Raw genomic sequence first — 25,426 nt, 5'->3', positions numbered from 1 at the left:
ACTCGAACCTAGGTTTTTTACTAAGTCAGAATTGTTTTAATTATCCTGTTCTGTTTAAACTTAGACTTTGGGATTCTTATACTCGAAAAAAAAGTAATTCCAATTCTCTTTCCATCTGATTCCAATTTCCTACCAAGTTGCAGCCCTGAGGTATGTGTGGTTACTGAACTTCAGCAATTAAACAGAATCAAAATTAGTTCATCAAGCAATGCAGAGAAACCACTCGTTTCAGCCAGCAGGTGTTTGTTTGTTTGTTTGTTTTCTCCCCTCTAGCGGGCCTCTTAGGCGCGAGGCACCTTGGGAGTTGTAGTCTTAGGGCGCAGAGCTCGGCGGCTGGAGGCGCTGACTCACTGGCACTCAATCAGCACAGAACCAACTTGCTCTCCGCACAGCTATTGGCTGGAAGTCAGCGGCCGCCCGCCCCGCGGCGCGACGCGGTCGCTGGGAAAGGCAGCGCAGGGTCTGGGCGGAGCGTGAGCCGCTGCCACTCTCTCGGGACCGCGGTCCGTGATACAGCAGTGCAGCCATGGCAGAACCGCAGCCCGCCTCTGGCGGCCTAACCGACCAGGCTGCCTTCAGTTGCTGCTCGGATCCGGACCCCAGCACCAAGGTGGGCGCAGAACCTCCTTTTCCCGAGTTGGGGCTCCGCACAGCCCAGTTGGGGTGCAAAGAGGGCGCAGATTCCCGGGCTCAGCCAGGCCCAGCACGGACTGGATTCAAACCCCATTCGACCACCTTTGCAGCTCTGCCCGCCTAGGACGGGCCGGGGTGGGCTGGGAAAAGGGCGAATGGTGTCCAGTGGGGGATCCGTGAGAGGATCCGTTTCTTCTGGTTGTTTCAAAGCCTGCAACCCAACTTGCATTAACTTTTCCTTTGGGATGGTAACTGTAAGCCACAACTAACTCCGGGTCAGATCCCTTGTCTGTGTGCGTGTTTCCGAGGTCGACCGTGGCAGGTAAAAAAAGCAGTTTCAGAACTCCCAACCTAGGTTCGAAGGTCTCTATCCGTGCTGGCCTCTCCCATGCGTCATTTTCTCTAACTGCCCTGGCTCCCGGCTTGACTCCTACAAGCTAATATGAGCGTTTCGGGTTTAACCGCGCCCAGAATTTCGCTTTCCCTTGGCTTCTGCGTATGCACGCGGCCACACTTCTGCCCTATCTGTGCGTGGTGGCCCCCAGGAGAATGACAGAGTCATGGAACTTAGATCTGAAAGGAATCTTAGAAATTTCTTCATGGATCATCTCATTGCAGCTGAGACCCAGTAGAGGAAAGACCTGTTGCATGTGAAGGCTTTCACACCTCCAGCTTGCTTAACATGTCTGTACTAAGAGTCAGTGTAACTCACTGAGGTGTGGTGCATCAGAGCAGTGTCAAGATTAGACACAGCAGCTGCTGGGGGTTTATTCCAGTGTACTCATCAGTGTCAGTAAACGCCTTTGTGTATTTATTCAACAGGCTGGGGAATTTCTAAATTTCTTGAAGATTGAATGTGTTTTATGCAGCCCTCTAAGAGGGGTGCATGACTTTGATCTTTGCTTGCTCTTTGCCTTCAGGGTGAAGAGTCATACACCTGTAATTGCTAAAGCTTTTTGACTAATATCTGGTACTTAGCTTAGGCAAAACCTTAGTCACTGCAAAATTAAGGGGAAAGAAATGTATGTGTGCATGTGTGTATAAAATCTCACACACTCATCTCACTTTCTAATAGTATACCTTCTAATAGTAAAACCTAGTTATTTCCCATAAAGTCATTCACTATAAAAAATTTTTTCCCTCTTTATTGATTTTAGAGAGAAAGGGAGGGGAAAGGAGAGGGAGAGAGAGAGAAACATCGATAAGAGAGACCATCAATTGCCCGCCTCCTGCATGCCCCCCCCTCAGGATTTGGCCCACAACCTGGGCATGTGTCCTGACCAGGAATCAAACTGATTACCTCTTGGTGTATAGGTTGACGCTCAACCACTGAGCCACACCGTCCAGGCTTAGGAAAATATTTATAAAATTTGTTCTGAACACTTTCTTGCATTCCTAATTTACATTTCTCATAATCAGAATTTCTCTTGGTGATTTGGAGTAGTATTTTTTTTTAGTAATTTTTGGCCTTTGAGGTACTGTCATGTGTGGGTAAATGTACCAGCAGCTGGTATACAGTGATACCTCGGTTCTCGAACATAATTCGTTCCAGGAGGACGGTCGAGAACCAAATTGTTCGAGAACCGAAGCAATGAAACCCAATAGGAAATAATGGAAACTGGATTAATTCGTTCCAAGCCCCAGAAAATGCCTATTTACTGGCCTAATTTGTATATAATATGTAGAAAAACATAAGTCTCAACAAGAAATAAAAGTGTACAGTATGTCTAAGGGTTAAATTCAGTGTAAAGTGTGACTCTCTCCACAAAGCGTGACTCTCTCCACAAAGCGTGACTCTCTCTCTGCACTCACACTGATGACGCGAGCAAGGCGCGCTGGGCCGAATGAACGCCATTCGGCTCAACTCGGCTCATCTTGGAAGTTCGAGTTCCAAATATTTGTTCGGATTCCAAGACAAAAGTTTCTCGAATCTCCTGGTCGAATACCGATTTGGTCGAAAGTCAAGGCGTTTGAGAACCGAGGTATCACTGTATATTGAGTGTGCCAGGCTCTGGGTTGTGGTCTTAAGTACATTACTTAAATTAATCCTCTCCACAGCCCTCTGAGGAATGCCTAAGTATCTCCATTTTACAAATGAGGCTCTGGCACATAGGTATTGAGTAACTTGCCCAGGGAGGAGCCCACATTCCCAGCCTCCACCCTGTTCGGCTTCTGGAGTACTCATTTCAGCACTAATTTTGGAACTTGACATGAAGGATATTTTAAAACGTAAATGAATGAAATTCAGCCTGGGGATACTGGGATGAACAAGATGAGGTCCCTTCACCAACCATATACCAACTCTAACATAAGACGGAACTGGGAGTACTGTGTTACCGAAGTTAGGAAACACACATGGAGCACAGGAGGTGGAAATTCTTGAAGGTAGCATCTGTGGTATGGTGTGTGCACAAGGTATTTTGGAGTCTGAAGACCTACATTTGAGTTCCCAGTTCTTTCTTTGGCTACAGTGATTTTAGCAGGGCACTTGGACCGAGTTTGTAAAAGCAACATAAGAGCTTCTATGATGATAAAGTGCACTGGTGTTCTCTAAACTATGAAAATGATATAGTTTAAGATTGTGTTTCAACTGGGGATCAGGGACTGCTCAAGCGGAAGGTGGGGGTGGGCCCATGTCTTGAAAGATTAATGGGATTCCAATATCACAGGGGAGACAGAATTACATGGAAGGACATTCTAGGTGAAGGAAACATCTGAGCAAAAATGTGTAGAAGTATCAGAAACATGCCATGTGGTGCATGTTCTGGAGAGGTGACTTACATGTTTTTGGTTGTAATCTGGTCATCTAAGCAGTGAAGCAGTGGTAGAGAAGCCTAGAATGGTAGGTGGAATCCAGATCATAGAGGATGCTTTGAATGTCACATCTAAGGAAGTTGGATTTTATATGGGTAGTAAGGAAATCACATGGGGATTTTGAAGCATTCTGTTGAGTAGATTGGAGGGATCCAAGCCAGAGGTGATAAGGACACCTAGGAGGCTCTTCCAGAAAAGGAGATGCGTGATGAGGGCCTGCTTTGAAAAGGAGAAAGCAGCAGTGGTGGAACGTCAGCTTGCTTGTCGATCATTTGCATTCTGTCATAAAGGCAGACCAAAGGATGTCCAGCCGCACCACATCCTGGGCAGTCTTACTTTCTTCCTAAGGCCAGATACTTCTTTTCCCAAGTGGTAATCTGAAATTCATTCTGTCTACTATTTCCATCAGTGCCCTTTGCTACAATAATTTGGAGTGGTAGGTGATGGAGTTGGAGAAATTTTCTACCAAATACAAAGGAGGTAGCCAGGTTGAGTTGGGTGCAGGGGTAATGGGAAGAAAGAATGGAAAGGAGGAAGAAATGACAATAGCCAGAAGAACAAATGACTATTCTGCGCATAGAGAATCACAGTATATATAAAAGCACAATGACATCAGTAAACTGCCACAGGGATCTACAGATAATACAATGAAACCGAAGTGTGGGATGAGGGGAAGGTACACAAAATAGTCATTGGGATGCTCAAAGAAATTATGAGCATTCCCATTATGTTCACTCGTTTTTCCCACCTTGTAAAGATTTGTATTTGGTAAATATGTTTTATAATGTATGTGTTTCACTAGTAGTTTTGTATATAATTAAAATAAATATACGTTTATTGGGGTGCATCCTTTTTTTGAACTGATAAGGGTATGAAATAAAAAACGTTCGAGCCCTGGCCGGTTTGGCTCAGCGGTTAGAGCGTCGGCCTGTGGTCCAGAGAGGCCTGGGTTCGGTTCCTGCTAAGGGCATGTACCTCGGTTGCAGTTTGTTCCCGGCCCTGGTTGGTCATGCGGCCCTCTCTCTCTTCCTCTCTCTCCTTCCCACTTTATATGAACAAAGGGTGGAAAAATGTCCTCGGGTGAGGATAAAAAAAAAAAAAAAAACATTCGAGATTCCCTGTTTAGGGGAGTAGTGACAAAAAATGAAATTAGAGAAGTATGCACCAACCACATGCACTCGCTGTTGATACTTTATTTTAAAAGCTGTGAGGCACCACTGAAGGATTGATTTTAATTTTTATTTATTTTTTAATCCTCTCCTGAGGATATTTTCTCTATTAATCTTCAGATAGAGTGGGAGGGAGGGAGAGCGAGGGAGAGAGAAAGAAACTTTGACGTGAGAGGGACACATCGACTGGTTGCCTCCTACATGACCCCAACCAGGGCCAGGACCAGCCACAACCGAGGTACATGACCTTGACCAGAATCAAACCCGTGACTCACTGGTCTGTGGACCGATGTTCTCACCACTGAGCAAAACCAGCTAGGGCTGAAGGATTGATTTTTAATCCAGTAATGACACAATTGGGTTTTCATCATACAAAGATCATTCTGGTAGTATTACAGGAAGATCATTCTGGGCTGCGTTATAGCAGAGACCAGGCAGGAAGTAATGAAGATGGGAACAAGGTGATGATCATTAGAAAGGAAAGGAGAAAGATTCCAGAGAGATTTAAGTAGTCAAGTTGATGGGATGCTTGGGTTGGATCATGGAGGGGTAGAGAGGGAGAAACCTAGGAAGACTCCAGGTATCTGACTTGGGCTAACAAGGGATTCTAGAGGTGTTCCCTGCTAGGAATATAGAAATGAATGTTTATTTTGGCTGTGATAAAGTTAATATATACTTTGACCCAGGTGGAATTATGAGTAGGCTGATGGAGACATCACTCCAGAGCTGAGGTTAGAGGCATGGCCTCGGGAATGCAGTTTTGGAATCAAAAGCAATAGTTGATAGTAGAAATTCTGGGTGTGTTTTGTAATAATAACAGAAAGACTAATAATAAGCAAAGTAGCTTGCTCTGGGTGGCACTATGCTAAGCACTTTCATGCATTATCCCATTTACTTTTCATCTGAACCCTAGGAGCCGAGAACTATAATTATCCCCATTCTAAAGACATGAAAACTGAGGTTTAAGAAAAGTAATGATTTACTCAAGGTAACAGTGGTAGAGTCAGCATTTGAACCATATTGCCACTGAAGAATTATTTCTCCCACACTAATGTGTTGTTTTTTTCTCCCTTTGCATGAGACTTGAAAAGCCTCAAGATACTGAGGGCCTCTAGGATTTTCCTGTTTCTCTTACCTGTTCTAAGAGTGGTCTGGCAGGTGTGTTTACTAATATCACAGGTAGTTTTTAAATTTAAAAAACTTTCCTTTGCGCCCTGGCTGGTGTGGTTCAGTGGGTAGAGTGTCTGCTTGCACACGAAAGGATTACAGGTTTGATTCCCGGTCAAGGGCACATACCTGGGTTGAAGGTTTAATCCCTGGCCCTGGTTGGATGTGTGCAGGAGACATCCAATCGATGTGTGCCTCGCTTACAACAATGTTTTTCTTTTTCTTTTTCTTCCTCTCCTCCCCTCCCCTCCCCTTCCTCCTCCTCCTCCTCCTCCTCCTCCTCCTCCTCCTCCTCCTCCTCCTCTTCTTCTTCTTCTTCTTCTCTCTCTCTCTCTCTCTCTTTCTCTACCTCCCTTCACCCCTCCCCTTTACTCTTTCTAACAATCAATGGAAAAATATCCTTGGGTGAGGATTAGCAACAAAAACAACAACAACAAAACACTTTCCTTTGTGTCTCCTAGCTATCTCTGTCTCCCTTATCTGTAGGGAAAGGATACTTGTATGTTGTTGGCTGTTGAGTTATAGAGTGGGAAGGATGAAACCAATTTAGATAAGATAGAATGAATGTAAAGGGAGTGGCTGAATTATTTTCTGAAACATTTGTCACATTTCGATGTAGGTTGAGTCAGGGAAGTAACACTAGGAGGAAGATATTAAAGAAAAAAATAATTTGTACCATATTGTGCATCAGCTGTCACATAGCAAAACGGTCTTGTTCCCCTGGGGTGCACTTGTATTTACACAAGGATCTTTCACCGAAGGCAATCGTGATTTGAAAAAGTTAGGAAAAAACAAAACTTTAGCACTTTTTGTTTCATAGGAGATAAGACACTAGGAGTAAAGAGTTAAGCCCTTTGCCCTTGCTGAGAATCCGCCCTTTGGTTAACTCAAGCTTGTTTCCCAGGAAACAGGTAAAAATGATGTTTGTTTCTTGGGAATATTGTATATGGTACAAATAACTCAGTTGGTAAATTGCATCTGAAGAGAGAGAATTATAAATACGTAATAGGAAGCCATAGCTGTGCGCTTCCCTGAATGCAGTGACTTGCAGCTGTCTTTTGTGGAGATTCTAGAAACTGTGCCTTGGAGGTACCACTGGAGATGCTGGCTCCTGGGGTGCATAGGGCTTCTACAGCCACTGCTTCTCTGCCTGAGAGTGGAGCTTCCCCTGCATCCGAGCTGTCTAGCTCCTTGAAGGACTCCTGCTGAAAAGGAACCCCTAACACCTCTAACCTCTGTGGCCAGCCGTTTTCCTGTCTGATACCCTTTCGCCTGTGGTTGCCTTGTGAGTCTGAATGTTCAGTTGAGCCTTAAGACTTCCTGTTGGGGTGATGCACTACCTTTGAAAATTGCTTGGGAGAGTGTTGATAGGCTCCGAAGGGAGTTGGCATCCCTATTAAAAGGCCAAAATACACACTTTAGGCCAAAGATATTTAAAGTTTTCTGAAATTTTGGCTAGTGCTAAAGTTAAGTTTGAAATATCTCTTTTTTGAAAACGGAGGGAGATAGGGGCAACGGAGGTCTTGATTTTGAGTAAGATGTACAATCTTATAAAGCTCCTTCGTAACAGTTCTGAAGAAATGAGTGTCTTCATCACTAGAAAGAGAATCTGAGGGTAGAAAACACAAAGTCAGTCTACTTTTTTTTGCCATGGTTCTGGCTCCTTGACAAGTTTTGATATACCCTGAAAACAAACATATAGTGACCAAACATGTCCCATTGTTGGGGGCAGTTGTATAAAATCCACTAGGAGACTTTTGGGAATGGATTACACATACTTCTCCCTTTTCCTCCTGATAAATACATTATATGTAAAACAAACTTAGGAGACTCAGAAAGGTGAAGAGAAGGCTGACTGGCTAGGGACCTCAAGACCCTAAGAACAACATGGGAGTGAGTTTCCTTGGTTTTCTTTTTGCCTTGTATAGCCCAGACTTGGAGCTAAAAAAGCTAGCAACCCAGAAATGCCAATGGGTGCAGACCAAATAAAAGCCTAGTGAAAGCCTCTCACTCTAGCCACAGGACCAAGAAATAGGCAGTGTTTCCTAATGAGAAAAACTTTTAGACAGTAACTGCTCTGCTACAGCCAAACACCACAGATAAAACTGTGGCTTCAGCCCCACCTACGCCTGCAAAGCGGAGTGGGAAGCCTGCTCTGCTGCCCAGCGGGCGGTAATGAGGTGCCCAGCCTCTCCCTGCCAGGGTGGTGTCAGAGAAGGCTGAGAGGGAGCTGGAACTTTCCTCTCCCAAGGAAGTAAGAAGCTTTCCCCCTGTGCTGTATCCATGGAGAAACACGGGAACCTGAAATTTCACCCCACCCAGCAGTGGAAGTATTTTAAGACAATTATAAATGAGAGAAAGTAAACGGATATAAAGAGAGGTAAGGTTTCTATACTTTATTCAAACGGATAAATGATGACACCAAGTGACTGTGATAAGTTACTTATATGAGGTGGGCAAAAATAGGTTAATAAATAACAGTAATTAATACATAAGTAATAATACAAGAGTATAAATTTTGTTTCATGTACTCACGACTGTAGACCTACTTTTGCCCACCCTGTATATAACGCAACACCTAGAGCAATCACTAAAAAAGCTGTGCAAAGAAATACGTGTAGAGAAATCAAAAAGGAATTGTAAAAAAATGTTCCAATGATCCACAGAAAAGCAAAGGAAAAGATAGAAAACAAAACAAAAATAAATAAAATGGCCGCCCTGGCCAGTTTGGCTCAGCGGTTAGAGCGTCGGCCTTGGTCCGGAGAGACCCGGGTTCGGTTCCCGCTAAGGGCACGTACTTCGGTTGCGGTTTGTCCCCGGCCCTGGTTGGTCGTGCGGGTAGCAGCCACTCGATGTGTCCCTTCACGTCGATGTTTCTCACTCTCTCTCCCTTCCTCTCTCTCCCTCCCACTCTATCTGTACAAAAAATGGAAAAATATCCTCAGGTGAGGATAAAAAAAAAATAATAATAAAATAAAATGGCCAACTTAAGCCCTCATGTTTAATAATTACATTAGATATAACTATACCAATTAAGACAGAGATTGGCAGAGTAGATTTAAAAACATGCCCCAGCTTATTATATATGATAGATTTTATTGTGGTGATCATTTTACAACATATGTAAGTTAAGTCATTACGCTGTACACCTTAAACTTATACAGTATTATATGTCAATTATATCTCAATTAAACTGAAAGAAAAATTAAATTATGCTCCAACTATATGCTATCTACATGAAACCCCCTTTAAATATAATGATAGAAGCAACTTAAAGGATTGAAAATTATATATCATGCAAACATTAATTCAAAGAAAGCAGGAGTGCCTATATTAATATCAAATAAAGTAGACTCCAGAGCAAAGAAAATGATCATAGAGAAGTACATTATATAATGATAAATGGTCAGTTGACCTAGAAGACATAGTATTCCTAAATGTGTGTGCACCAAACAGCAGAATTACAAAAATATGTGAGGCAAAACCTGGAAAGGGGAAAGATCCATAGTTTTAATAGGAGATTTCAATACTTCTCTTTCAGGAATTACTAGAACTAGACAGAAAATTAGCAAGTAGATAGATTCAACAACACCTTCCGCAAACAAGATGTAGTCAACATTTATAGAACACTCCACCCAACAATAACAGAATACATTGTTTTTTTTTTTCCCAAGTGCCCATAGAAAGTATCCCCAGACAGACCATGTCACAGGCCCTAAAACCAACTTTAACAAATTTAAAATAATTGAAACCATACAGAGTGTGTTCTTCGACTACAATTGAATGAAGCTACAAATCAGTAGCAGAAACATAACAGGAAAAATTTTAAACACTTGGAAAAGAAATAATACATTGCTAAATAATCCATGGGTCAAGAGAATTCTCAAGGGAAGTTTTAAAAAAATACATGAATAAAATGAAAGAGGAATCTCAGCTAACATTGCTAAGGAGGAAATTTATAGTATTGAAAGCATACATTAGAAAAGAGAAGAAGTCTCAAATTAGTAATTTAGGTTTCCTCTTCAAGAACTAAGAAAAAGAAGAGCAAAATAACCCAAAGGAAGCAGAAGGAGGGAAGTAATAAAGAGTAGAAATCAATGAAATTGAAAACAGAAAAATCAATTAAACATACTGGTTCCTAGGGGAAAAAACAGTAGAATTGACACACTATAGCAAGACAGCTAAGAAAAAAAGAAGACACAAATTACCAACATCAGCAATGAAACAGGGAATACCACTCCAGACTGCAGACATCAGAAAGGCATAAGGCAGCGATTTTTCAACTGGTGTGTCGCAATACCTGACTATTTAGTCAGGGGCACTGGCCTCTATTCCCTTAGATTGTCAAATTTTAAAAATGACAACAACAAAAAAGATAGCCAGCACAATAGCCGACCGGTGTGAACTAATCAAAATTATTCCTAATTTTTTGTCAGATTGGGGGAAAAATGTATTTTTTTGGTGTGCTGCAGAATTTCAGTAATTAGTTTGTGTGTGCCATCAGGTGAAAAAGGTTGAAAATCACTGCATTAAGGGAATATTAAAAACAACTCTATGTGCATTAATTTAGACAACTTACCTGAAGTGGAACAATTCCTTGAAAGACACAAAACTGTCATAACTTACCCAATATGAAATAAATAATTTGAATAGCTCTATAACACAAGGAAATCAAATTCATAATTAATAATCTTCTGAAAAACATATCTCCAGGCCCAGATGATTTCACTGAAAAATTCTTCCAAACATCAAGGAAAAAATAACATCAATTATACACAGTCCCTTCAAGAAAACTGAAGAGAACACTTCCCAATTCGTTTTATAAAGCTAGTACTACCAAGATACTAAAACCAGATGAAGACAGTACAAAAAAAGAAAACTACAGACAAATATAGACATAAAATATATAGACATAAAAATATAGACACAAAATATTAGCAAATAGAATTCAGCAATATATAAAAAGAATTACACACCATGACTAAGTGGAGTTTGTTGCACGTATGGAAGGCTAATTATGGATTAAATCAATCAAAGTAATTCACCACATAAGGAGGCTAAAGAAAAACATGACATATCGATGTAGAAAAAGCATTTGATAAAATTCAATACCATTCATGATTTTTTTTTTCAGGAAGAAATAGGAATGGAACTTCTTCAGCTTGTTGTTAAAGAGCACCTGTAAAAATCTTACACTAACATTATTTATAATGGTAATGCTTTCTTCCTGATTTGCTCTCACCATTCTTATTCAACATAGTGCCAGAAGTTCTAGCCAGTGTAGTAAGGCAAGAAAAGGAAATAATAGTTATACAGATTTGAAGGAAGAAATAGAACTTTTGCAGATCAATTCTTTATATAGGAAATCCTAAGGAATTTACAAAAACCTGTTCTAAAACTAATAAAGTGAGTTCAGCAGGATCACCAGATACAAGATAAATATAGATAAATTCAGTTGTATTTCTGCACACTAGCAAAGGATATGAGAACCAAGGTTTAAAATACAATATCGTTTGCAATTGCTAAACATTAAATACTTAGGTATAAATCTAACAAACATGTATAGGTTACAAAGATTTGTGTAAAAACTTTAAAGGTACAATCGAGGATGTTTCCAGTGCATGTCCTATGTGCCTACAATATAATCCTGACAGAATTATAAAGGCAGAGAAAGAGAGAGACGCAGATCAGTGGAACAGAATGGAGAAACCAGAAATAGGCCCACACTAATATGCCCAACAGGTTTTTGACAAAAATGCGAAAGCAGTTTAATGGAGAAAGGACAGCCTTTTCAACAAATGCTGCTGGACTAAGGCCTCGGTTTCTTTGCTGTCAGCTGGGGCCAGCCTTAACGCCTTGCACCCCTGCCCCTACGGCTCCGAGACAGTGATGGCACATTGAATCCTTCTCATCCTTGGAATCTGACACCCTCTCCTGCCACACCTCTCTGCTTCCACTTCTGGGTTCCTCTTCAGTTTGTTTGTTTGTTTGTTTGTTTGTTTATTTTTTACCCGAGGACATTTTTTGATATTTTGTTCAGATAGAGTGGGAGGGAGGGGGGGAGAGAGAGAGAGAGAGAGAAAGAGAGAGAGAGAGACAGAGAGAGAGACAGAGAGACGACGTGAAAGGGACACATCGAGTGGTTGCCACCCACACAACCCAACCTGGGCCAGGGACAAACTGCAACCGAGGTATGTACCTTTAGCAGGAACCAAACCCGGGTCTCTCCAGACCGCAGGCCGAAGCTCTAACCGCTGAGCCAAACTGGCCAGGGCCCTCTTCAGTTTTTAACATCTCCTGGGATTACGCTGAACCCACCTGGATAATCCAAGAATCTTCCAATTTTAAGGTCATTTGATTAGTAACCTTAATTTCATCTGCACAGTTCATCACAGCAGCAATTAGTGTTTCGTAGGACGACCAGGAACATCTTTAGAATTTAGTCCTTGCCTGCACCTCTCTCCAGAGACCGCAGTGCAGAGGCTGTGCACCAAGCCTGGTGTGAGGAAGGCAGCTGTCCCCCATGAGGCCTGCCAGGTGCAGCCTTTGTCATTGCCTTGGTCACACCTGTCTTTTGGCTTGGAGATGCCCTTAGGCAAATACTGTAACTGATAAAGAAGCAGCAGTCACTCATACTAGCCGGGGAGAAGAATATTTGCTGTTTTTGTAGGGATCACACTGCCTGTTTTAATCTCTGCCGGAACAAAAGTATGAAGTGGAATTGGTTCTACTGCTTTTATTTGGTCACTTCACTGTAGTTGTATTTGCAATTACATTTAAGGGGAGAAATCAAAGCCGAATGTGAGTGCTGGGCTAGATGTCAGGGGCTGTTTTTTTCTTTTTCAGCTGTTTGCTGAAACTTAGGAGTGTAGCACCTGATGGAGAAAAGTTATCCAGATATTCCAGAAACATAACTTCAGAGCCAACTGCCTTATATATGATTATGAGCTATGAATGAAGAATTAAGTTATTATATTAAGATCAGCCTATTAAGATAGTTTTTAGTCTAGTTTTATGGGGTTTTTTTTTTAATCCTCAGTTGAGGATATTTTTCCATGGATTTTCAGACAGAATGGGAGGGAAGAAGGGAGCAAGAGAGAGAGAGAAACATTGATTGATTGCCTCCTGCATGGTCCCAACCAGGGCCAGGGACTGAACTACAACCAAGGTATGTATCCTTGACTGGAATCGAACCCGAGACTCTTTGGTCCGAGGGCTGACGCTCCAACCACTGAGCCAAACTGGCCAGGGCTAGTCTAGTTTTGTTTTAAGTGAGAATTTTTTTGTTTTGTTAATCCTCATCTGAGGATATCCTTCCATTTTATCTTCAGATAGAGTGGGAGGGAGGGGGAGAATAAAATAGGGAGAGAGAGGGGAACATTGATGCAAGAGGGACACATCGATTGGTTGCCTCCTGCACGACCGTGACCAGGGTCAGGGCTGAACCACAACTGAGGTACGTGCCCCTGACCAGGATCGAACCTGAGACTCTTTGGTTTGTGGGCTGACTCTAACCACTGAGCAAAACTGGCCAGGGCTTAAATGAGAATTTTAATGTTTTCAATAAGAGTACAATTTGGTTACTTAAAATGTTAGCAAAATAGAAAAATATAATTTCCTAATGATGCTGAATGAATCAAATACATTTGTATTTTATATGATGTGAGTTACAGGGGAGGAATGTCTGTGTGTCTGTGAAGCGAAAATTCAGAATTTTCAGGCCTGTCTTGTCAAGTCCTTGGGTATAACAAGAATAAAAATTTGTTAGGAAGCACAAATGTAGTTAACAGACTCATGGTCTGGAAGATACCTGTGGAAGAAGAAGACCTGAACTTGCATCAGAAAGTTGGGACAATTAATTTAGTCACCCTGGATATGTTTTTCATCTATTAAATGGGGATATTAATACCTGTAGGTAGTAACACCTCATAGTTATGAACCTAATGAAGTTAAACATCCTAACGATGCAGACCCTTAGGCAAACTATTAGTGCTAATAATCTTAACTCTATGAGTTATTATACTCTCTACCCTTTTATCGGTCAAATCAAGCCTTTTGTTTTCTGAGTTTTATTTAAATTTTTTTTTTCTTTATTGATTTTTAGAGAGAGAGAAAGGGAGAGGGAGAGAGAGATAGAAACATCAATGATATAGGCCATCGATTGGCCGCCTCCTGCATGCCCCACACTGGGGATCGAGCCCACAACCTGGACATGTGCCCTGACTGGCAATTGAACCAGCGACCTCTTGGTGCATGGGTCAGTGCTCAACCACTGAGCCACACTGGCTGGACTGTTTTCTGAGTTTTAAATTGGACAGTTTCACAATGGTATTAGTGTAACTTTTTACCTTTTAGTTACTGAGGAGTTTAGGATTTTGTGAGTAACTCCTTGCTATGATTACCAAAACATAGTTCTGTAAGGGCACATATGCATTCATTCAACCAAGTTTGTAGTGATTGGACTACTTGTAATATCACTGTTTTAGTTTGGGACACCCAAAAGCAGACTGGAGATAAGGGTTTGGTTCTCAGTTGTTTCTTTGGGAGGTAGTCAAAGAAATCTTGAGTGGAACAGAGGCAACACAAAGTGTGAGAGTGAGGGCATTTGGGCTTCCTCTTGCCGGGCAGCCTCTGGGAGACGGTGTGGAGCAGACCTCAGAACTGTCCCACCAAGGGGCAACGAAGCCAGGTTTTTATCCTTTATCAGCTGAGGGGCATTCCTGGGGTGTAAACTCCCTGGCACTTTGGACCTGCCCCACTCTTGTGACCAGAAAATACCCTTGGGTAGAGAGCCCAAACTGTAGGGAGTAGGCATGGAACCTTTCCAGGTGATTACCATGGTAGGCAGAGGGGACAAATTCCTTTCCTTCCTAAACATTATGTTACAGTGGCAGACTATTTGCACCTTGTTACAGAAAGCACAATTAATGTTGGTAACAAGTGGCAACACTGAAAGGTGTTTACTATATACTGTGTCTCCTTAGGATTTTCTGTTGCAGCAGACCATGCTGAGAATTAAGGATCCTAAAAAGTCTTTGGATTTTTATACCCGAGTTCTTGGAATGACGTAAGTAAACTATTTATTGGCACCTGTAATGTTTAAATACATAGCTTTGCAAATAGAGGGAATGTTTTCAGATCTATTTTTAAAAATGGGTTAAAGTTTGCATTATAAATTCCAAAAGTCCTTTTAGCCAGCAGTGTGGGACTAGGCTTGCCTGGCCAGGGCTTGTCAAGTTCCTCTCCTCTGTCCCAGCCAGGCTCACTGGGCAGCGAGACACCAGTACTTGTATTTTCGCTAACTCCTTTCTGTCTGAGAGCTGCCAGTTAAATCCTCAGGGTGTCCAGACCCTTCTGATGTTATAGCTACTTTTAGCCTCTTGTTTACTTCAGAAAAGATGCAGATTTGAAGACGTATTACTTAGAAAATGAATGAATCTACCTAAAACTGCCCATCTGTCCCATTTTTATTGGATGTGTTTTCTTTTGCTAAACAGGTATTATCCACTGATCTTGTAATTCTTAAAGTACATTTGTTTATTTTCCTTGATTTGAGGTGTTTTGTTTGTTTTTGAAATATAAAGAGTAAAAAAACCACAATCTTTAATTTACTGTCTAGATAACCTCCATTGAGAGAAAAATTCAGGTAATACAGTATATGTCTATGTTTTTAAAACCCAACCAATTCAGAAAAATACAAAATAAAAAGTAATAACGTCCCTCTCCTAGTTCTTCTCCCTGAAGATAACTGCTGTAAACAGTCTTTTGCCATTTTTTTTTTCCCTCAGAAAAAGTATTTTGCATATATTTATAGCATATTTAAAGGGAGGAATGAAAACAAACCAATTGCACACTGGGTGGTTTGAAGGCATTTTACATGGCATTTTATTCCATCTTCAGAGTAGGCCTATAAGGTAGCTTATGTCCCATTTTACGTGAAGCAAGAAACCAAAGCTTAAAGACCCAAATTTGAGGCCCAGTCTGATTAACTTCAGCGTGGACCTTGTTTTTATTTATTTATTTTTTTATTATTATTTTTTTTTGGTACGTGCCCCTAGCGGGAACTGAACCTGGGACTCTCTGGTCCACAGGCCGATGCTCCAACCACTGAGACAAACTGGCCAGGGCTTGACCTTGTTTTTAAAAGCCCCCAAGTAGGAGCCTGACATTGTACTGAAAAGATACACTCAGCTGAGAAAAGCAAGCTTCAGCCAGGTCATGTGCTGCATTTCCCACTGATTGGTCTGTAAGGCTGGGAAGTCTGCTTTGGGGGCAGAGGTCGTGTTCATGCAGTATTTGAAGTGTTTGATTCTTTATTATAAACAGATAGAGTAAGTCTTATTTGTGGTAAGTCAGTGCGTAGCTTTTAGTGGGCCAAGGCATGTTACAAAGCAGTGACAGTTAAACCATTGACAACAGAATGATAGGAACTTTTCTTTTGCTTTGCTTCAGTCATTCCCTCTTATTGATTATGAATGAGGTCATCTTGGAACATTTAATTTTCAACAATCTAAAGGAAATTGTATGCATTCTCGTTCTAGTCTATTCCTTGTAAAATAATCCTACGCTCTAAACTCACTTTACAGGCCATGACTTCGATCATCCTTTTTAAAACCTCAGGATTAATAATTCACCCACTCTTCCTCTCCTGTCAGTCTCTCCTTTTCCACTGGCTCAGTCCCCTCCGCCTACTCTGTTCTAGGGTAGTTCTTGTCCTTTGCTCTCTCGCCCTCCTTCCCATCATCACCCACCATCTGTGAAAGCAGGCCACGCTTGCTACTACTTGTGCCCCTCCATCCTCTCCCAGGCCAGGGCAGTGCAGCCTCTGCTGCCCGTGCTGCTGAACTGCGCACCGCACGGGACCTTCCCCCTCTGGTGACCCGTTCTCCTCCTCCGTGCTGTTTGACCTTTCTGCAGAACCCGATGCTGTTAAACATGTAGTTGTTGACATTCACATCTTCTGTGACAGTAATCTGTCCTTCTCTCTTACCACATATCGTCAAATTTATCCCTAGGAGTTTGGCTAAGTAAGAACTCAATACATTTATTTATTTATTAAACTTAAATGGTATTCTTCAATTACAGTTTACATTTAATATTTTGATTCAGCTTCAGATGTCCAGGTTAGTGGTTAGACAATCACATACTTCCAGTGCATTTATTTTCTTTAACTGAATGTCATATATCTGAAAGGACAGTAAAGTAAGTAATGCATTATATTTTTCATTAAAGATAAAATTTTCTTTTGAAGATATCTTTTGCCATTTATAAACGAGTACCATAATTCCAGCTGTTTCATTATATTTGAAGTATGTATTTGAAGAATGATGAACTACAAAACTTTGCTTTTAAAAATTTTTTTATTCCACTGATATTTATAGATGAATAGATTGTTATGTTTTAATCCTCACCCGAGGATATGTTGTTATTATTATTATTATTACTATCATTGATTTTAGAGAGAGAGGAAGGGAGAGGGAGAGAGAAAGTATCGATTGGCTGCCTCCTGTACGCGTCCTGACCAGGGATTGAACCTGAAACCTGGGTATGTGCCCTGACAGGGAATCGAACCCAGGACCCAATGGTGTGGGATTACACTCCAATCAACTGAACCACACCCAGCTTTTCCTGTTAAAATAGCTTCACACCGCCCGGCTAGTGTGGCTCAGTGTATTGAGCGTCCTCCCATGGACTGAGAGGTCCTGGTTTGATTCCTGGTCAGGGCACATGCTCGGGTTGCAGGTTCGATTCCCAGGAGGGGGTGTGCAGAAGGCAGCTGATTGATGTCTGTCTCTGTCACATTGATGTTTCTCTCTCTCTCTCCCTTCCTCTCTCTCTAAACAATCAATTAAAAACATTTAAATAAATAAATAAATAAAATGGCCTCGCTACACACAGGTTATTGGAACTTGACTATTGTTAGGTTGACTTTAGTATGAATTGACCTTTCCTGCTCTTAATTGATTCAGACTTGTTGTTAATTTCAGGCTACTCCAAAAATTAGATTTCCCTACTATGAAATTTTCACTCTATTTCTTGGCTTATGAGGACAAAAACGACATCCCAAAAGATAAAGATGAAAAGGTAGCGTGGGTGTTCTCCAGAAAAGCTACGCTTGAACTGACACAGTGAGTATGAGTTTTTATCTTTTTATATATTCCAAATTTTTAAAAAGTTTGTGTTTTTTTACACATTTTTTTCTTACCAACTTGATTAAAACTTCATCTGCCTAATCACTTTGTGTTCGTAACAGTATGTTTGGTTTTTCATGGATCTTTTGGTTTTTGTACTGTTTTTGTGACATAGGTGGGACAAGTGACCGCGTTTGCTTTCCAGGTAGAGGAAAATCAAAGACGGAAATGGCAGGACATTTGCCAAACTAGCTAACAAATGTTTAGGTGCTACAACTACGGTCTTCATAAAATGTTGGCATTGGCATTCCCTTTCCTTTCATTCCTTATGTTGTTTCTGTGCACTCTTTAACAACTAGCACACAGCGTTTGTTTCAGGGTGTGTGATTTAATGTGCCCCCTGATTCAAAACAGCTCTGGAGTCAGACAGACCTAGACATAAGTCTTGACTCTGACAATAGCTCTGCGACCCTGAACAAGTTATATCACTTCTGTAAGTGACAGTCTCCTTTATAAAATGAAGATACTCAAACATAGCCCATGGAGCTATTGTGAGGATGTCATGAAATATAAAGCATTCAGCACAATAAATGGTAGTTGCTTTTATTATTGTTATCCAGGTGCCTGGTTTAGTGTCCTTAGTCTAGTTAAAATCACACTTTGCCCATTTGCCCTTTCTGTAGTTGAAAACTTAATATTTAAATAGCAGAGATTAGACCAAGTATATTAAGCAGCAAATATCTATCTATCTATCTATCTAGATGGTAAGATTTCAAAGATAAATTGTTGCAACTTCTTTCCTGGGTCTCTCCGGACCGCAGGCCAACGCTCTAACCGCTGAGCCAAACTGGCCAGGGCTGTTGCAACTTTCTTTTTAGAATATCTGTTGTACAGGTCACTTGTAGTTACGTTCTCCCTCCTTTTATAGCAATTGGGGCACTGAAGACGATGAGAGCCAGAGTTACCACAGTGGCAATTCAGACCCCCGAGGATTTGGTATGTTTCCCTATTTGTGTGTAATACATATGGATTTGCATTGCAGACCTTTTTCTGATTGTAACAAATCTAAAACATTATAAGTAATTTATTAGGAGCATGTTTATTTTTATTTGCACAAATACTTTTATTTAGGAGTTGTTTAATCTCATAGTCTCAGTCTAAACTTTACATCTGCTCTCTCACAGTGAGCCTCTGTGTTATATATCTAGTAGACTTTTTAACTTAAAAGCACAAAAACTATGGTTAATAATTTTGATTTTTGCTAACATACACTTCTGCCGTGAACTAAACCTCTCAGTCCAGATAACGGGATTGCAGCTTATGTTGGCTGTTACATAGTCAGTGTTACAGTTTGGGGAGCCGTCTGTGGCACTTGGCCACCCTGTTGTAATGATTTCTTCCTTCTCTCTGCCTTGTTTTGGGGGTGGTCACCTAAGGTCATATCGGAATTGCTGTTCCTGATGTAATCAGTGCTTGTAAAAGATTTGAAGAACTGGGAGTCAAGTTTGTGAAGAAACCTGATGATGGTGAGTCTGCTCCTGGCCCCTCGGCCTCTCTGTAGTTCGGGAACTTTTACTCAGCACCCACGGAGGGCACTGCTGTAGTAAAACCCTTTGCTTGCAAGTAACTTGGGAGAAGCCTACTTCAACCAGCTTAAGGAAAGAAGGGAAATTATTGGAAGAATACCTACTTATTTTAGGGACCTGAAAGACAGTGACAGGGTGGCTTCACCAGGGATTAGACACAGGATATGGGAGCTGTCAAAAATGTCGGCTCCTCATTCACCCTTCGACCCCACCACATTTTCTCAGTGGCCACCAGCTTTCACTCAGGTGTTCTCAAGCCACCCCAAAGTAAGTTCCTTAACGTCCCTTTTATCTGATATTAATATAACTATACCAGATCTCTTCAGTTAATAATTGCCTGATATTTCTTCTTCATCTTTTATGACCTTTGCATGTCCTTAAGTTTTATATGTCTCTTGAAATAGTATATATCCAGATTTTGTTGGATGTACATGTATTATCATTTATTTTACTTAGATCAGTTTCTGTCATAATTTATTATCTGTTTTTGCTTGAAACACTTCACTGTTTTATTTTAATTCTTTCTTTTTATTTCAATTGAAAGATTTGGTATTCAGATATCTTCCCCAATAGGAAAAGAACTTGCTCCCATCATGTTACTATGGCCCCGACTGAGATATTATTCTTTTTTTTTAAGATAATAAATATTATATCAAGATATTTGATCACCTTTTCTCTGTACATCTCTTACAGCAATTTTTAGATTTTTCTGTCCCTTTATTAAGTACCTCAACCCAAACTATTTTCAAAGGGTTTGAGACAAACTTTTGAGGCTCTGTATGCCTGAGAACCATGGCTTTATACACGAATGGCAGTTTTTAGGTTTATTTTTATTCAATTACGGAGATAAAACTCCATTGTCTTAGTTTTCCATCCAGTGCTGCTATTGAAAATCTACTGTCTGATTTGTGTTCTTTTGATTTTTTAAAAAAATGATTGACTGTTAGAGAGAAAACAAGGGAGAGAGAAACATCAATTTGTTGTTCCACTTATTTATGCATTCATTGGTTGCTTTTTTTTTTCTTTTCTTTTTTATCCTCACCCGAGGACATTTTTCCATATTTTTTGTTCAGATAGAGTGGGAAAAAGAGAGAGAAAGAGAAAAATATCGATGTGAAAGGGACACATCAAGTGTTTGCCACCTGCATGACCCAACCAGGGCCGGGGACAAACTGCCCTTAGTGGGAACTGAACCCAGGTCCCTCTGGACCGCAGGCCGATGCTCTAACTACTGAGCCAAACCGGCCAGGGAGGTTGCTTCTTTTTTAAAATTTTTTTCCATTTATCTTCAGATAGAGAGGGAGGGAGAGAGAGAGAGAGAGAGAGAGAGAGAGAGAGAGAGAGAGAAAGAGAAATGTCAGCATGAGCAAGACACATCGACTGGTTGCCTCCCGCACAACCTGACCAGGGCCCAGGACGAACCACAACCAAGGTACCCACCTTTGACCAGAATCAAATCTACAACCATATGGTCTGTGGGCCGACGCTCTAACTGCTGAGCCAAACTGGCCAGGGTGCTGCTTATTCTTTTTTTTATTTTTCTCCCACAGCCATGATGGACTGCCTTCTGGTCCAGGCCAGAAGTAACCCCTTTCGCATAGACCAGGTTAAAGTAGTCACCCCACCCCATCCCCCAACCAACCATCACCCAAGAGGTTCTTAATTTTTTTCCCACTTGCCATCTGTGTTCCTCTGGGGTTGATCTTGGGGAAATGAACCGGAGATAGGAGTCAACAAATCAGCATGTTGGTCCTGTAAGAAATTTCTGAGGTCACATTTTTTCCATTTAAGCAACTAGCCCTAATGCTAGACGTACTAGCCTTTTAATCCCAGTTATGAATTCCTGTGGGAAAGAATCTGATTGGCAGACTTTGGGTTCCACAAACAGTCTTGACAGGATTTGTATGAGTCAGGCATCTGGGTCCTTTGGCTGTGGGTACGCCATGCCACCTGCTCCCCTGAGCACCTCCTTATTTTCTTCCACCTCAGAGTTGGTTTCCACCTATGTGTAGAAGATAGAATATTAGTCATTGTGAAAAACATGCATTTGGTCAACACTGACAACAGAATTTTTAAAAATTAAAACCATAGCCCTGGCCAGTTTGGCTCAGCGGTTAGAGCGTCGGCCTGCGGTCCGGAGAGACCCGGGTTCGGTTCCCGCTAAGGGCACGTACTTCGGTTGCGGTTTGTCCCCGGCCCTGGTTGGTCGTGCGGGTGGCAGTCATTCGATGTGTCCCTTCACGTCGATGTTTCTCTCTCTCTCTCCCTTCCTCCCTCTCCCTCCCACTCTATCTGTACAAAAAATGGAAAAATATCCTCGGGTGAGGATAAAAAAAAAAAATTAAAACCATAAAGAGAATGTACGTTAATTTATTGAAGTGCAAATTAAAATTGGAAGTAATAAAAATATATTTTAAAATTTTCGGTTTTTTAATAGTCCTTTTAATAATGACAATCATTTCATTTTACAGGTAAAATGAAAGGCCTGGCATTTATTCAAGATCCCGATGGCTACTGGATTGAAATTTTGAATCCTAACAAAATGATGACTATCATTTAGTTCTGTGAGAAGACTACTTTGAGATTTCAGTGACACCTGTGGGAGGTAAACATGGGAAGCAGGAGTTACCTGAATATTGGCGATATTCAGGTAACAGAAGCGCCTAGGACTGATGGTTTGTTATCCCAAGTTCAAATTACTCTCAAGTCCGTTTCCCTTCTCCTGCAGCTGTGGTTTTCACCAACCTAGTCAGTCGCTGTAGTTTTCAAGTAGTGTTCTGTCTCATGTCCTTGAATGTGGTTGTGTAACATTACTTTTTTAGATAAGTTAGAACATTTCCCTTCAGAGGCTGAATTTGCCTTCTCCCTTCTAACTGACTTCTCTACAAGTCTGCCTTTGAATCATCATTTTCAAAAAACAAAACATGTAACTTGTTTTTGATGTGGTCACACCTTTTGGGGTTTCAGTTCCTCAGAAATCACAGTGGAAAGTAAAGAACACTGAACAAAAATGAAACTTGATGTGTACTTCAAATAGTATCAAGTGTCTCTTTTACAAAAGAGAAGACACTCTTGGGAGCAAGTCAGAATCATGCTGATGAGGATGCTGACAGAAAAACTAGTTTCTTCTTATGTGTAAAGTACTTTCAAAGTTCAAGGACTAACCGCTTTATTTTGGGATAGGGAGGAGGGCAGGAGTATTATTTCCGGGGTATGCAGACACCGGATTAGGCTGTCACATACTTTATCTCATTTAATCCTCCCAACTAGCCTGTGAGAAAGAAAACAGGCTAGACATGTCAAATAAATGGAATGAATCGAAGGCAATACAAATAGGCTCAAGCACTCAAGATTTCATCCTCATTTTTAGCATTTAGATTACACCTCATAAATTAGTACCTCACAATACGTCCTCCATAGCCTCCTGTCATGAAAACCTGCGGTGAGTTAGCACGATCCTCTCAGCAATCCGGCCTGATGCCTCGGTGGGGGGAGGGAGTCTGTACACACAGGTATTCTCGTGTGAGGGGTGCTTGGATTGCTTGTGAAGAGCCTCTACCCCAAGGCCTTCCAGATGCTAGTAATCATTTAGAATGAATTATGATCAGTGGTAATGTAACTTGATTATCACAAATCAGCTCAGTGGTCTTCCCTGCCATGATTGACATTTGATGGATTTTGAAAAAGCAAACTATTTCGAAAATCTCTTAAGGCCCAGAGCAGCAGAAGAGCCAGCGAGCGTGTGACACAGTGAGGTTTTCCGCAGACTCTAGAGGGAGGTTTGGGGGGCTCGCCCTGGACTTGCACTGCTGGGAGCGCTGGACGTTTCCTTTCGAGGCGGAATGGATTTACGTGAGCAACTCAAACAAATAGCAGTACTTACAGACTGAAATAAAGATTTAAATGAGACTTTAATTTGTAAACTGTCCAACCTGTTCTTTCTTAGAAGAAAAAGGCTGCCCTTAGGGAGTACTGCAAGGATTTGCAGCCTGGGAATAGATGCAGTTCTTTATATCCTGCAAAGCTGATTCTTTCTGTGGGTAAGGAGCTGCGGGAAAGGTGAGAAGAGAAAGTAAGGAATAAAGGGCTGAGGGAGAAAAGGCACAGAGAAGAACAACCACCTGTCAAAAGGTGGGAACCAACGACCAGTTTCATGTGTTAGGTATGGAATTATCAAATGGGAGGGTTATTGGATGAATAAATTCAGTCATTTAACCCTTATTTCCACAGAAGAAGCCTTCTGTACTTGCTAAGTAAAATCTGTCAAAGGACAGCACTTGCTTATTCCTTAAATTCATCCTTATATGCACTGAAAAGAGATCTGTTGTGTCACCAGGCTTTGCTAGGAATTAGGACAGTTTATTTACTTCCAAATTAACTTACCTGAGAAGTGGCGATATGAAACGGTGACCCCAAAGAAGTTTTCCATGGGTGGTTTGAAGTAGAACCGATGGCTGAGTCATTTACAGCTTCCCTCCATAGCATTCTGACCAGGATTGCGTACAGCGTGCATAAATATTTCTTAGTAACACAACTACCTGTGAAGAGGGTTATATCAGTAAGGATGCTTGCTGCTCGCAATGAGACCTAACTTTATCAAATGTAACAAGCACTTCAGAGATTCTGGAATGGGTTGGTAGAGGGTTCAGAGATACCAAGAACTTCAGTTTCCTTCCATCTTTCCCGGCCTTCCAGCGGTTTCTTTTTGGGCTAATAAGCTCATGATCAAAGATGTCTGCCATGATTCCAGGGGTGATGTATAAACCAACAATGTCCAGTGAAAGAAAATAACCTTTTGTTCCTCAGCAGATTTCCTCATGTCTCCATCAGAACTGGGTCACTTGTCTATCTTAATCACTGGCAAAGGGAATGAGACACTGACTTAAATGGATTGTATTTGCCCAAGCTGCCTGCCTGAGGGTAGTAAAATTGAGACTGCCAGAACAGGGAGCCAGTAGGGGCTCCTGAGTAGGCGTACAAAGAAACGGCAATAGTGAAAGGAACACAGGACCTAGTGGGTACAGGGCGCCGTGAGAAATCATAAAGCACTTCTGACTTCCAAGAGCTCTTCCATAGTGGTTCTCGACTTAGCAACCCTTTTCATTATAACATCGGAACATATGTCACATCTGTCGTACCCACTCTCCTAAACTGAAATGTATATATAACTTCCTATGTACACAGTTTCAAAAGGGTCAATACAATGCCTTTATTGTAATATAAAAGAGGAAGGGAATCAATTTCTAATATAATGTTTCAATATGTAAATGCTCAGATACTGCTGCACTAGAATACAGTGTCAAAATCAGGTGCTTACTCTTAAGTGTGGAAGAAGTAAAACTGTTCAATAAAGTACTGTTAACACTATTTGATGTTTTAAAATAAAGACTGAATTCACGATTCATGAAGAGCTATAATGTTCCAACTTTAAGTGCATACTGATAACAGGTGTGTTTTATTGGTCAAAGACCATGAATAATGTTATTGCTGGAAACATCATTTTCCAAAATGGTTATCAGTTCTTGCTGAAATTTTGAATAAAAGAAGAATACTTTCCCTGGCCGGTTTGGTTTAGCAGTTAGAGTGTCAGCCTGTGGACCTAAGGGTCTTGGGTTCGGTTCCCAGTCAAGGGCATCTTGGCCCCAGTCGGGGTCCTGTGGGAGGCAACCAGTCGATGTGTCTCTTTCCCATCAATGTTTTTCTCTCTCCCTCCCTTCCACTCTCTCTAAAAATCAATAGAAAAATATCCTTGCATGAAGATTAACAAAAACAAACAAACAAGAATAATACTCCTCCTGCTTATAGGATAATTTTGTCCTTGGTGAATATCAATGTTTTATATGTACTAATAAGTAAAATAGAAGTTATAGGCTCAGATAATAAAAAGCAGGCTTTATAGTTTTTTAAAATTGGAATATAATTGACA

General features: G+C 41.1%; 1 protein-coding gene across 1 annotated transcript; it reads left to right on the top strand.

The window, feature by feature from the left end:
• The first annotated feature begins 447 nt into the window (after window positions 1-447).
• GLO1 (glyoxalase I) lies at window positions 448-24,934 on the top strand. The gene is made up of 6 exons (XM_036249131.1): window positions 448-610; window positions 14,768-14,850; window positions 17,771-17,911; window positions 18,843-18,910; window positions 19,351-19,440; window positions 21,972-24,934. Exons 1-6 carry the CDS (start codon window positions 527-529, stop codon window positions 22,058-22,060), a joined length of 555 nt encoding a protein of 184 aa, XP_036105024.1. The 5' UTR covers window positions 448-526; the 3' UTR covers window positions 22,061-24,934.
• The last annotated feature ends 492 nt before the right edge of the window (window positions 24,935-25,426 follow it).

The sequence above is a fragment of the Molossus molossus genome, unplaced genomic scaffold, assembly GCF_014108415.1.
Source record: "Molossus molossus isolate mMolMol1 unplaced genomic scaffold, mMolMol1.p scaffold_m16_p_8, whole genome shotgun sequence".
NCBI classification, from domain to species: Eukaryota; Metazoa; Chordata; class Mammalia; order Chiroptera; family Molossidae; genus Molossus; species Molossus molossus.
Note: the sequence above shows the minus strand (reverse complement) of the source record. Positions and strands in the feature narration are given on the sequence as shown.

Coding starts and splice junctions, on each gene's coding strand:
- GLO1 (XM_036249131.1), top strand. CDS start 527: ATGGCAGAACCGCAGCCCGCCTCTGGCGGCCTAACCGACCAGGCTGCC. Junction 18,911..19,350: donor TTCAGACCCCCGAGGATTTG/GTATGTTTCCCT, acceptor TGGTCACCTAAG/GTCATATCGGAATTGCTGTT. Junction 19,441..21,971: donor TGTGAAGAAACCTGATGATG/GTGAGTCTGCTC, acceptor TTCATTTTACAG/GTAAAATGAAAGGCCTGGCA.